Source organism: Penicillium arizonense (assembly GCF_001773325.1).
Source record: "Penicillium arizonense strain CBS 141311 chromosome Unknown PENARI_contig010, whole genome shotgun sequence".
Classification (NCBI taxonomy): domain Eukaryota; kingdom Fungi; phylum Ascomycota; class Eurotiomycetes; order Eurotiales; family Aspergillaceae; genus Penicillium; species Penicillium arizonense.
In genome coordinates, this window is record NW_019173287.1 from 75,716 (window position 1) to 88,511 (window position 12,796).

Sequence of the window (12,796 nt, forward strand, 5' to 3'; positions counted from 1 at the left end):
CTTGAACATATTAAATTGAGAAGCTAAGTAGTATACAACCCTTGCCCTTTAGGACCAACAACACTCCTCGGAGTATGATGCACATGCGAGCGATCATCCTGCGAATGATAATTCAATGAATCATCGTCCCTTGATCTTGATTCCTCCAATCGCGTGAGCGGAAACTCGCTATCCATCTCATCGATCCGTTTCGACGTATTACTCTTGCTGAGAATAGGACCGCTCGCCGGCTGGGTGGTATATTCAGCGTTGGCAGTAGCAAACAGAGATGGAAAAGCGGCTTTAAGAATTGGCCGGAGCATCGGCGCGCAGCCATTTGCAATGGCAAGCGCAGGCTCAGTGACGCTCCAGAAGGCAGCCCAGATCATGGAGTATGGAAGATCGGTGAAATCGACCGCTGTCAGGACTTTAATGCGGATGATTGTGATGGAGGAAATACTGTTCAGTTAGTATCTTGTGAATACGGGATAGAGAGATAACATACAATATACCCAGCCCAAATATGCTATACAATGCCATCTTAGTTGCGATGGACATCTGCAATTTCCAGATGAACCGGATGGGCAAGACCATAATCATCACATCCGTAAGAAGGTTGAACACTCCAATTGTCGTAAACGCGACATTCTGGTTCGCACAATGACCTGGTAACGCCGGATTCCAGTTTCTCTCAAATGGCGTGCAAAGGAGAAAGACCTGAAGCACACTTCCAGTCCAGTATGCAACAGCACACCCCATGCATACCCACGTGAGAATGCGGAATTCTTTGGTCACAAAGATGCGCAGATAGAGAAAGAGGTAGGAGAATTTCGCAAGGACCATGGCGTTGTAATACACAAGTTGGTAACTGATGAGCATTTTCAACATGATCACTGTATTCTCCGGCGGAACCTTTCCAATATGGTTTCGCATGCCAAGTCGAGCATAGTGATATTGCATTGCTAGCATTCCGTATGTATGCAGCATGGCAGCGACGCAGAATGCATCATCCCACCATATGTTGCTTTTTCGAATATGGCGCGACACAAATCGTAATATCACCAAAATGGTAGCGACGGCGACCAAGATCGTATTGGCAATGAGACCGTCTCGGACGATGGGGTATGTGAAGACATTGTATAGATGCATAATTCAAGGTTCTGACATCCCTGTTTCGACAGGACATAATGGGCGAAATGGGCCGAACCAAGATACTTTAAAATAAACAGACCAGACTCAATTGTTAAGCCACAAATAATTTTATGTCGACCTACAGGGGCCGTTGGGGTACGGGCCGTACTTTTAATCCCGATGGAGCTTCGGGATTTGAGGCTAACGTTGTGATTGGAAAGATTGGGGGCTAAAACACTAGCTGTTGCCAAATGCGAGACAATACCCTGATTAAGATGACAGTCTCCGCCAGCTCTAGTCAGGTCTAGTCAACTCTAGGCAGGAGACTAGACTTGCCAAGGGCTATTCGTGGCAGGTTAGGGCTATTTTTTTCATGAGCCGGACTGATTCCGGAGTCTAGAAGTTCACCCCTTTCGCTTTTCTGAGCTTTTCTGAGTGTTTACAATTATCAATCCATCGTTCTAAGCTTCAACATGGATGACTATGATTATATTATTGTCGGCGCAGGCATTGGCGGTCTTGTCCTGGCCAACCGACTGAGCCAAGACGCCTCTGTCAATGTCCTCCTTATTGAAGCAGGCGCCAATCGTATGGGAGATCCCCGTATTGACACTCCTGGCTTTTTGAGTACAATGTATGGCAATCCGGACTTTGACTGGGATTATATGAGTGTTCCGCAGGTATTGCTCCCGTCGCATCTCTTCCATGTACAGAACTTAATAATAGATAGGTCCACGTAAACAACCGTCAAATTGGCCAGCCCCGCGGTCGTGTCGTCGGTGGCTCCTCTGCCATGAATTTTTCAGTGGCCGTGTATCCCACTGCATCGGACTTTGAGAGCTGGAAGGCACTGGGGAATGCCGGCTGGGGTGCGGAGGATATGGCACCCTACCTTCGCAAATTCCACACATACACTCCACCCAGCGAGGCCACAGCAGAGCTCCTTGATATCAATCGCTACATGAAGACTGAGAACCAAGGATCTGATGGGCCTGTCCCTGTGTCTCTGCCGGATGTGTACGGGGAATTCAACAAGGCATGGGACAAGACATTTGCGCAGTTAGGCTGGCAGACAGATGCCGATCCCATCCAAGGCCAAAAACTGGGTGCTTTTACCAGCCCGCTAACCCTTGATGCGAAGACGGGCAAAAGAGGATATGCGGCGGCTTACTATACCCCCGAGGTTGCGGCGCGGAAAAACCTGCGACTGCTCACAGAGACAACTGTCGAGCATGTTCTTCTTGCCCAAGAAGATGGAGACGTCATTGCAAGAGGCGTGCAGGTAAAGTCTCAGGACAATATATACCAAATCGCCGCCAACAAAGAAGTGATTCTCTGCGGAGGCAGCTTGAACACTCCTCAGTTGCTTGAACTTTCTGGCATTGGAAATGCAGACCTTCTCAAGAGCCACAATATCCCAGTCATTATTGACAACCCAGCCGTAGGCGAGAATCTACAAGATCACGCTCTCTCTACTATCAATTTCGAGGTTGCGGATAACCAGGTCTCGGGTGATATCATGCGTAATCCAGATGTCGTCCAGGCACTGATCAAGCTCTATGAAGAGACTCACGGTGGCCCATTGTCAGGCATGCCACTCAGCATGGCCTATCTTCCGTTCGTGGATGGAAAGGGTGCTGTCCCCAAAGAGCAGATTGACAACCTCCTCTCCACGCACCTCGACAACGAAAATGTCCCAGCCAATCTGCGAGTGCAATATGACCACCTCCGCGAGATCCTTCTCCAGAATGATGACGCTTCCTCACACTACCTCTACATGCCCCTCCAGCTCCAGATGAATGCCGACAAGACGACTCTCTCCGATGTCTTGGCTAAAACACTCCCAGGAAACTACATCTGCATCTTGGTCTTGAACAGCCACCCCTTCTCTCGGGGATCAGTCCATATCTCCTCTGGAAAGAGTGAAGATAAGCCAACCTACGATCCCAACTTCCTCTCGCACCCTTTCGACCTCGAGATTATGGCAAGACAACTGCAGTTCCTGGACCGTGTCGTGGAGACTGCACCCTTCTCGACTCTCCTCAAGCCAGGAAAACGGATGCCTGAACAAGCAAAGAACCTGAGCAATCTGGACTGCGCAAAGGAAATCGTTAAGGAACGCTTGTTTACTTGCTTCCATCCCGCGGGTTCGTGCGCCATGTTACCAAAGGAGAGTGGAGGTGTGGTTGATTCCGAGCTGAAGGTCTACGGCACGAAGAACTTGCGAGTCGTTGACGCAAGTATTTTCCCTCTTGAACCGAGTGGGAATATTCAGGCTGCTGTGTATGCGGTTGCGGAGAAGGCGGCCGACTTGATCGGAGCTAGAAGCTAGAGAGAGTTTAGACTTGTTTTTATAGATAGACTTGGCCCACTTGAAATCTGCTCTGCCACCCTATTGTCGAGTAAAGTCAGAGTACTGGAGATAAGATACAATCGATCTAATCTGACTTTGAACTGTTCCTATATAGAAATAGTTTTATATGCCATACCAAGGTGAGGCGGACATTGGGTCTAGCGGTTATTATTACCAACTTATTCTTCTCCTCTTGGACGCTAGGTCTGCCCCATTCCTATCATTTGTTTAATTCTGCAGTGACGCCTGATCTCCGGTCGAAGCCAGACGATGACTTACTTTTTTTTTATCGAAGCTCTGATCTGAAGTATAGACAAGGTCATGTGACTGGCCTGTATAAACGAAGTGACTTTAAGCTTGTCGGTTCCAAGGTCGATAAAATAGAGATGAGCTTGGCATTTCATATATATAAACTATTCCAGTCATAAAGTTAGATAAGCAAATAGTGCCGAAGACGTGATAGAGACCCACCCTTACCTCATCTACAGTCGCATCATTCACGCACAAAGCTCGCAATCAGACTACTGTAGGTATTGCATGGTTTAGCTAAGCCCTAAGCTCCTCCTATTGACTTGATCGACCGACCCCTCCCGCGTATCCCGTCTATTAAGCCCACAGTCTCCATCTTCCTTCGTCTATCCTTTGCCGACTGCCGATCTTGTACATACACGACGTACGATGATCGGCCCAACTCACTTTCTCTCATATGATTGCAGATGGCTGCAGGGGATTGTCGCTGTGCAATTCTGTGGAGAAATGATACAAGAGCTCAACGCCGTGCCTTGATCCACGATGACGCAGGCTAAATCGGCCTATATAGCTACCCCAAGTCTGGGTCATAGAAGCTCCAGTGCAAAAAGAAGTTTCTCACAATGCAATTACTACTGGGGACTCTGCTACTAGCGGCTATCGCTGTCGCCAAGCAACCCAACATCCTTTTTGTCCTGACCGATGACCAGGGCAAGTATGTCGGTGGGCTGGAGCACATGCCCAAGCTACAGGTAGTTACCATATTAACTCAAATCTATGTATGCAAATCCTAATACACATATAGTCAACCCTCGTCGAACAAGGAACAAGCTACTCCAAACACTTCTGCTCAATCGCCCTATGCTGCCCATCCCGCGCAAACCTCTGGACAGGCCGCATGCCACACAACACCAACGTCACAGACGTGGGACTCCCCTACGGCGGCTACCCAAAAGTAGTATCAGCCGGCTGGAACGACAATTACCTCCCACTCTGGATGCAAGAAGCCGGCTACAACACATACTACGTGGGCAAGCTTTGGAACGCACACACAGAAGACAACTACAACAAACCCTACGCGCGAGGCTTCAACGGCTCAGACTTCCTGCTAGACCCGTACACATACCGTTACTGGTACGCACGCATGACACGCAATGGCAACGAACCAGTCAAATACGACGGCAAATACTCGACCGACGTGATCGCCTCCAAAGCGGAAGGCTTCATCGACGAAGCAGTCAAGCAGGATAGACCGTGGATGTTGACCGTTGCGCCGAACGCGCCGCACTCGAATGGATCGCATGATTCCACGCGGAATGCGAATTGGTTCGGTGAGCCGGAGTTTGCGCCGAGGCATGCGGATCTATTCAAGGATCTCAAGGCCCCGCGGGATGAGAGCTTCAATACTCTTATTGAAGATGCGGTTAGCTGGGTGAATAATGTGCCTGAGTTGAACCAGACGGTTATCGATTACATTGATGAGTTCCAGCGGTGCCGGCTGCGCGCGTTACAGGCTGTTGATGATATGATTGGGAATTTGGTGGAGAAGTTGGAGAAGTTGGGTGAATTGGATAATACTTATATTTTCTTCTCGACGGATAATGGGTATCATCTTGGCCAGCATCGGATGCAGCCGGGCAAGAACTGTGGTTATGGTGAGTTAGTCTTTGTGTTCTTTGGTCTTTGATTGGACTAACTCGGTGTATAGAAACGGATATCAATGTCCCTCTGATTGTGCGAGGACCTGGTATTGGCAAGAATCAGACACTGGATGCTATCACTAGTCATACGGACCTTGCGCCGACATTCTTGTCTTTGGCTGGGGCGACGAGAGAGGGTTTGGATGGGAAGAAGATTCCTACTACCGTTGCGGCCAGCACGGCGGATAACAGGACTGAGCATGTTGCCATTGAGTACTGGGGATTGGTAAGTCAAGTGCTTAAAGAAGGCCTTTAGAGTCCGCTAACAGTAAATTCAGGCTGTCCCAGAAGGCATCTATGGATATGCCAGTGACAGAGTCCAGCAACCTCACAACAGCTACGAGAACAACACCTACAAAGCTATTAGACTGCACTCAGATGACTATAGTCTATACTACTCTGTATGGTGCTCCAACGAGAAAGAATTCTTCGACCTAAAGGTGAGTACCCATCCATCCATCCTTCATATCCAACACCCATCTCCATCATAACAAGTATAAATCTAACAAAACCAGGGTGACCCCCACCAAACCAAAAATCTAGGAACACACCCAGCAAAACAAAACTACCGCATCGCCAACCGACAACTCCCCCAAATTCTCAACCGCCTCGACGCCCTAATGCTAGTTCTGAAATCCTGCGAAGGCGACTCGTGCCGCTACCCCTGGCGCCAGCTGCACCCAGCTGGTAAGGTAAACAGCCTCGCAGACGCACTGGATTCTGGCTTTGACACGTTCTACGAGAACCAGCCTAAGGTTTCGTTCTCGTCTTGTGAGAAGGGGTATATTATTTCTGCCGAGGGGCCGCAGAAGTATCATGTATATGGGGCTACTAATGCTGGGAAGAGGAGTTGGGGGTGGGATGATGTATTTTGGGGGTGGTAGCTCTGTTTGTTGATCGTGTGGTCTTTAGCGGATATGACTATATGACTTTAACTCGCACATTGGCACTTTGGTTGGAACTACATCAATAGCAAAGAAATGAGAGATTTAATACCAGACACGGTCCGGAATATGCATTATTGCTACTTTAAAGCCCGAAAACGACATCACTTTTGTTCTTTTCTACAATTTACTGGCTTTCAGCCTTTCTCGTCAGCTGCTCAATGTCAACCTTGGCACCGAGACCGCCGTTGGTACCAGCTGCGTCAGGGGTACCAGTCAGCTGCTCAAGAGCCTGCAGGTCTTCATTGGTAAGGGTGTTGGAGCGGATGGGACGGAAAGGAGCAGGAGAGCCAGCTTGGGAAGCAAGGAACTAGACTCATGTTAGTGACCCAGTATCAAAATAATCAAATACATGTATGAAGCTTACCGAGCTGGCGGCGCTGAGGAGCGCAATCAGAGAGGCTTGGACCACATCCTGGTGGATACCAACACCCCATACTTGCTCGTTGCTACCGGCTGCTGTGCAGTGGATGTATGTAACAGCCTTGACATCACGGCCAAGACCGATGGAGTGCTCCTTATAGTCGCGGACGTCCAGGTCGATGCCCAGAGAAGACAGAGCGGTAGCCAGGGAGGAGATAGCACCAGCGCCGACACCGGTGATGGCATGCTGGACGTTATCGATCTCAATAACACCAGTGAAGCGACGCTTGAGGTTCTTAGTGTTGAGGGCCTTGCCAGGCTCAGGAGGAGCAGGGGACTGCGAGCGGTCGGTGGTAATGCTGTAGTCGACCAAGTTGAAGCGAGGGTTGGACTTGAGGTGGTAAGCCTCCTCGAACAGGTTGACGATCTCGCTGGGCTTCAGTTCCCGGTTGACAGCCTCGGTCTTTTCCTGCACGATCTTGCTGAACTCGACCTGGAGTGCGCGGGGGAGATCCAGCTCCAGACTGCGCAGAATGATCCAGGCGGCGCCACCCTTGCCGCTCTGGGAGTTGACGCGAATGACGGCCTCGTAGGTGCGGCCGATATCTTGCGGGTCCAGGGGCAGGTATGGGATGACCCATTCGGTTTCCTCGTCCTTGCCTTGGCCCTCTTCGCGGAGCTTGAAGCCCTTCTTGATAGCGTCTTGGTGACTTCCGGAGAAGGCTACAGGAGTCAAGATACCACCATAAGGCCAACGCTCGTTCACGGGAATCTTGTTGCTCTCCTCTACCACCTTGATGATTGAGTTAATATCTGAGAAGTCGACTTTGGGTGAGACACCTTGTGTGTACAGGTTCAGGGCCAGAGTGACCAGGTCGACGTTGCCGGTACGCTCACCGTTACCGAACAGAGTACCCTCGACACGATCAGCACCAGCCATCTGTGCCAGTTCAGCGGCGGCAACAGCGCAGCCACGGTCGTTGTGGGGGTGAACTGAAACGACAAACTTCTCACGTTCAGTCATGTTTGTGCAGAAGTACTCGACCTGATCGGCAAAGACGTTGGGGGTAGCCATCTCGACGGTAGCGGGAAGGTTAAAGATAATAGGCTTCTCGGCAGTGGGCTCCCAGGCTTCCTTGACAGCCTGACAAACCTCAACAGCGAATTCGGGCTCGGTATCGGAGAAGGTCTCGGGGGAGAACTCGAATTGCCACTCGGTACCAGCCTGGGAGGGGTCATCCTTGGTGATAGAGCGGGCGTACTTGGTGCAGCGGACAGCCATTTCCAAACTCTTTTGGCGATCCATGTTGAAAACAATGCGACGGAAACAAGGGCTGGTGGCGAGGTAGATGTGCAGGATGGCCTTCTTGGCACCCTTCAGGGAATCGACTGTGCGACGGATGAGATCCTCACGGCAGGGAGACAGGACCTGCAGGCAGACATCATCGGGGGTGAGACCGGGCTCTTCAACAAGACGGCGTGTGAAGTCGAAATCGATTTGGGATGCGGAGGGGAAAGACACTTCGATTTCCTTGTAACCGATTTCTACGAGCATCTTAAAGAAACGGTATTTTGCGTCGACATCCTATACAGCCAGTCAGCACGGCAGTCTCTATAGGGAATTCCATATCATACCATTGGGTCGGGCAGAGACTGGTTGCCATCGCGCAGATCGGTGGCCATCCAGCGGGGAGGCTTATCAATAATCTTGTTAGGCCATTGACGGTTAGGCAGGTTCAGAGGCTTGAACGCCTTGTACTTTTTCGAGGGATCCTTGAGCCTAAAGGTGGTAAGCATTGCATAACATCAGCCTTCAGGCATGACATACATCGGCATGGCGGCGTGGCGGGGTACCGCGGGGGAAATTGATAAGAGATATGAAGGTGTAGTCGGCCAGGCAGACTCGGGGCTCAAAAGAATAATCTTGGATCTTCCAAGATCAGGATAGACAGGGAGTCTTTATAGAAAAGAAAAGAGAGGCCAATGAAGAATGGGGAATATGCTGTGACTCAAAGTCGATCATGACGAGTTTTCGGCGCCGACAGCGGAGTCACGTGATATGCAAGTCGAGCGAAGGGCGTGAAGATCGGGAGATGAGCTGGAGATGGGTTGCTGAGACCGTTGTTGTGCTTGTAGGGCTTTAGACATTCATTTACATTCACTTTGCAACCCTTGCAGACATGATTGTGCTCTACTCGTTCTCCTACAGCGCCCCGAACTCGGAGGCGTTTTCAGCCTGAGGCATCTACTCCGAGAATAACCGCATTGATATGGACTAACTCGGCGTTGTGCGTCAATCAGAACTTGAAATGCAGTGGAATACAGTTAATTGTACAGTCGAATTTGAAATGGGAATATGGTTTATGGTACAAGGACGCTCAAATGCCAACAAGACATGTTATACGAAGTTCTTCTCGAGGTCCACCAATAGCGGATGAACCTCATCCACCTTGAGCTTAACGGCTCGAGGGTTTTGCAAGGCATTGTCACCCAGTTTGCTTTTGATCAGGGCTTGCAGCTGCTGGGCATCCTTGTCGGTCTTGCTTTGCATCTGTCCAGTGACATCAACAGATATACCACCATCGGCAAGGTCGCGCGATCCAAGGATGAAGATGAGGTTATACTTCATCTGCTTGGCGCGTTGGATCTTCTTCCCTAGCGTCTGCGCACTGGTATCAACATCAACCAGGAATGTAGAATCAACAGACGACAACGGACGCGGCGACTCGGCACTGCCGTCGTTCAACAATGCGCGGAATCCAGAGAACTTGGCTGCCGCTTCCTTGGCCTGCTGCACCACGGCTTCATCTTGGTTGACTGTCAAGATGATAGCCTGGCGCGGAGAGAGCCAGAATGGCCAATGTCCACCGTGCTCTTCGATCAACAGTGCCAAGAACCGCTCCAATGAGCCAAAGATGGCGCGGTGAATCATCACCGGAGTTGCGACTCCTGGCGTAGCCGGGTTGTAGTCCGGTTCACCCTCTGCGACTTGATACTCAAGCTCAAACCGTTGGGGCAGGTTCATGTCCAATTGAATAGTAGAGAGTTGGTGGAACTTCCCAGCTTGATCCTGGAGTTGAATATCGATCTTAGGACCGTAGAAAGCACCGTCACCCTCATTCAGCGCCCATTCGCGCCCAGTGCTATCCAGCGCCTCCCGCAACTGTGTTTCGGCATTATCCCACATCTCCAAGGTCCCAATATAATCCGTCTCTGGCCTAGTAGACAGCACCAACCGGTACGGACCGAGTCCGAAAGTCTTCATGGCCATATCCACGAATCCCAGCGCCGATGCAATCTCCGACTTGATTTGCTGCGGCCGACAGAAGATGTGACCGTCATCTTGGTGGAAGCGGCGCACTCGTGTGAGACCAGTCAAAGACCCTGACACTTCATTACGGTGTAGCGGACTGAAATCCGCATAGCGCACCGGCATATCGCGATAAGAGTGGTTCTGCGATTTGAAGAGCAGGCAGTGACCGGGACAGTTCATCGGCTTCAATCCGTATGACTCGTCCTCGCCGACTTCGCCCTCTGCCTCGCCGCTGGCTCCACGGCCAGTAACCTCATACATGTCATCTTTGTAATTCTGCCAGTGGCCTGATATCTCCCAGAGCGATCGTTTGTAGATGGTTGGTGTCAGGACTTCACGGAAGCCGTATTGCAGGTACTGAGTACGGAGAAAGGAGATGAGTTTGTTGACGACGTGTGTACCATTTGGTAGGAAGAGAGGTGACCCGGGGCTGTAGACGGAGGAGGTGAAGAGCTCTTGGGCGGTTCCCAGAGCTCGGTGGTCGGTGAGAGGTATCGGAGCTTCGGGTTGTTTGGGGTCAGAACACGAGCAATTGCGATGTGCTGTCGTTGATAATAATCGCGACCGAGGGAGATGCCATGGCAGAGCTCTATGGACTAGCAACGGTCGTAAACGAGGCAGTGGGCGCATTGTTGGTTGCGCTGAAGATTCTCGGCCGCATTTCCTGCCGATCTTGTTGTTCCCCACCGCTTTGCAGAACGGTCACAGTTAAGACGCCCAGTTGAATACCTTCGAAAGTCGGTGCAACACGAAAGTTGGATTTGCCTAACCCTTCGCTACGCCTTACATCCGTCATGTCTAGCTGAAATGTTTACGCCATGTCTACGGAACAATCTATCCCAGATCACCCAGCCTTGGGCGAATCTTGGGTGATCGCATCCTCTATCAAGGACAGAGAAACGAACGAGAAACCCCTAGTCACACCGAGTCAAAGCCCTCGAAAGAATACCAAAGCGAAGGTCGACCAGTCATCCGAGTCGCTGGCATCTTCATCGTCATGGATATCCGGCCCGGAGCTTATCATGCCCTCCATATGCGAGACGCCGAACCCAGAAAAGTCATGGGTAGAATACAGACGATCTCCGAACCAGCCTGGCACGCCAAACACGAAAAAACGGCGCAAAGTTTCAGTGCCAAGTCAACAAGGGCAAGTCCGAGATAGCGGCAAAGCTGGAGAAGACGCTGGCTCGTCTACTCCAGCAATCACCGACAACACTCTTGCAAAGAACAAGGTCATCAGGCTTATAGACAGCACTCTCCTCAGAGGTGCTATCAACGCAGTCTTGATCGCCCTGATCCTCCACCTGCTAGTCCTCCCAGAGCTAGTCTACCAAGCCAACGACCTCTGCCAGCTACCGAGCATCAAAGTCCTCTATCCTAGCAGCTGTATCACCCTAACACCAACATACCCACCGCGAACTCCCTTCCAATCCCCACCAATATCCCCCGAAGAAAGCTTCACAACCTCACAGCGACAACTAGAGTCGATCTTCGACACGACCCTAGAAACCCTAACACCGCTATCAGGAATCCTGAAACAAAGCGAAAGCATGCTCTCCGACCTAGAATCGCAGCTCAAAGCAACATTCCCAGACGCCAAAAACGCCCTAGATCTCGAATTCCAAGGCAGCAACCAAGCCGTACAAGCAGCAGTCTGGGAATTTGATTCCCTGCGCGCAGATCTGCGCTCAGCAATAGACAGCCTGCTAGCAACACGACCAACCGAACCCGTCACCGGTAACTCAGTAGCAAGCGACACACGACAAGCAATCCAAACCCGCCGACGCGAAGAATACCTCGACAGACTGCGCAGCCAAATCCGCAGCAAAGCAGACTCCCTCAACACGCGCTTCACAACCCTAGACGACCACCTCGAAGCTGTAGATGGGATTGTAACGCGCGAAGAACGAAGAAACCCTACCAGACCAAACCAGCACAGCAACATCGACACCGGAGACCGTCTCCATTCCGTGCTGGACTCGCTCGATCTCGGCACGATCGGGTCTTATTTCTTCCGGGCGCGATCGTCAGGAGCTGCATCGTCGTCGTCAGCTCAGGCTCAGGTCCCTGCAGATGAATCCACCTCCATGCCCTCGCCACGCCCCGCTGCGACCCTAGCGCTGCTTCGTGTTGCGGCGACGCACCATCGACCTGTTGCTGATTCGGTGTTGAGGCTGGCACGTCAATTGAGGGATGTGCAGCGTGCTGGATTTGGGCCCACTTGGTGAGACCCTAGACCCACCGGGTGGGGGATGATTCAGTATGGGAAATTTGAGGACTATTCTGTCCGAAGGATTATGAAAGGATTTGGAGTTACATGTAGTGTTACAGTACAGAACTGTAGGAACTGTAACTGGTAACAGTGCGTTTGGACTTGGATTTGGATTTGAATTTGCGACTTGGACTGAGCATACGCATGGAGTTTCATTTCATTGGAGAATCAAATCAGCGAACCCTGGAAATAACGAGATACAAGATAACGAGTCAATGAAATACATACAAGATTACAATTACAAAACAACCAGATCCATTTTTCCACTTTACTTTCTACAACTTTCTGTGGAGTACAAACTACGAAAAAACCGGACAATACACCCATGACGTCCCGGTGTAGTCACACCAAACAAACCAAACGGGAGCAAACCCAGACCTTGCCAACCACGGTTCATCCATACAATAGGTTGTATCCCAACCAATCTCAATACACTTTACCAAACATTTACAGCAAGAAGGATCCACAGCCAATCCAGGCCTGGCCAAGGCA

At 50.8% G+C, this 12,796-nt stretch overlaps 6 protein-coding genes across 6 annotated transcripts; 3 read left to right on the top strand and 3 right to left on the bottom strand.

Moving 5' to 3' along the window:
- Positions 1-23: 23 nt before the first annotated feature.
- PENARI_c010G02888 (uncharacterized protein) lies at positions 24-1,128 on the bottom strand (the record flags this gene model as incomplete). Its single annotated transcript, XM_022632171.1, has 2 exons — positions 24-438; positions 485-1,128. 2 exons carry the CDS (start codon positions 1,126-1,128, stop codon positions 24-26), a joined length of 1,059 nt encoding a protein of 352 aa, XP_022487781.1.
- Positions 1,129-1,583: 455 nt separating this feature from the next.
- On the top strand, positions 1,584-3,442 carry PENARI_c010G05403 (GMC family oxidoreductase; the record flags this gene model as incomplete). Its single annotated transcript, XM_022632247.1, has 2 exons — positions 1,584-1,790; positions 1,841-3,442. The coding sequence occupies 2 exons, from the start codon at positions 1,584-1,586 to the stop codon at positions 3,440-3,442; spliced, it is 1,809 nt and encodes a 602-aa protein (XP_022487711.1).
- Positions 3,443-4,335: 893 nt separating this feature from the next.
- Positions 4,336-6,296, top strand: PENARI_c010G12526 (sulfatase family protein; the record flags this gene model as incomplete). Its single annotated transcript, XM_022632464.1, has 5 exons — positions 4,336-4,464; positions 4,518-5,367; positions 5,421-5,638; positions 5,691-5,852; positions 5,928-6,296. The coding sequence occupies 5 exons, from the start codon at positions 4,336-4,338 to the stop codon at positions 6,294-6,296; spliced, it is 1,728 nt and encodes a 575-aa protein (XP_022488025.1).
- Positions 6,297-6,483: 187 nt separating this feature from the next.
- On the bottom strand, positions 6,484-8,555 carry PENARI_c010G09043 (2-isopropylmalate synthase; the record flags this gene model as incomplete). The annotated part of the gene is made up of 4 exons (XM_022632352.1): positions 6,484-6,666; positions 6,724-8,304; positions 8,355-8,499; positions 8,548-8,555. 4 exons carry the CDS (start codon positions 8,553-8,555, stop codon positions 6,484-6,486), a joined length of 1,917 nt encoding a protein of 638 aa, XP_022488028.1.
- A 562-nt stretch (positions 8,556-9,117) lies between these two features.
- On the bottom strand, positions 9,118-10,662 carry PENARI_c010G08199 (threonine--tRNA ligase MST1; the record flags this gene model as incomplete). Its single annotated transcript, XM_022632325.1, has 1 exon — positions 9,118-10,662. The coding sequence occupies one exon, from the start codon at positions 10,660-10,662 to the stop codon at positions 9,118-9,120; it is 1,545 nt and encodes a 514-aa protein (XP_022488041.1).
- Positions 10,663-10,850: 188 nt separating this feature from the next.
- PENARI_c010G05865 (uncharacterized protein) lies at positions 10,851-12,260 on the top strand (the record flags this gene model as incomplete). Its single annotated transcript, XM_022632263.1, has 1 exon — positions 10,851-12,260. One exon carries the CDS (start codon positions 10,851-10,853, stop codon positions 12,258-12,260), a length of 1,410 nt encoding a protein of 469 aa, XP_022487754.1.
- Between the last annotated feature and the right edge of the window lie 536 nt (positions 12,261-12,796).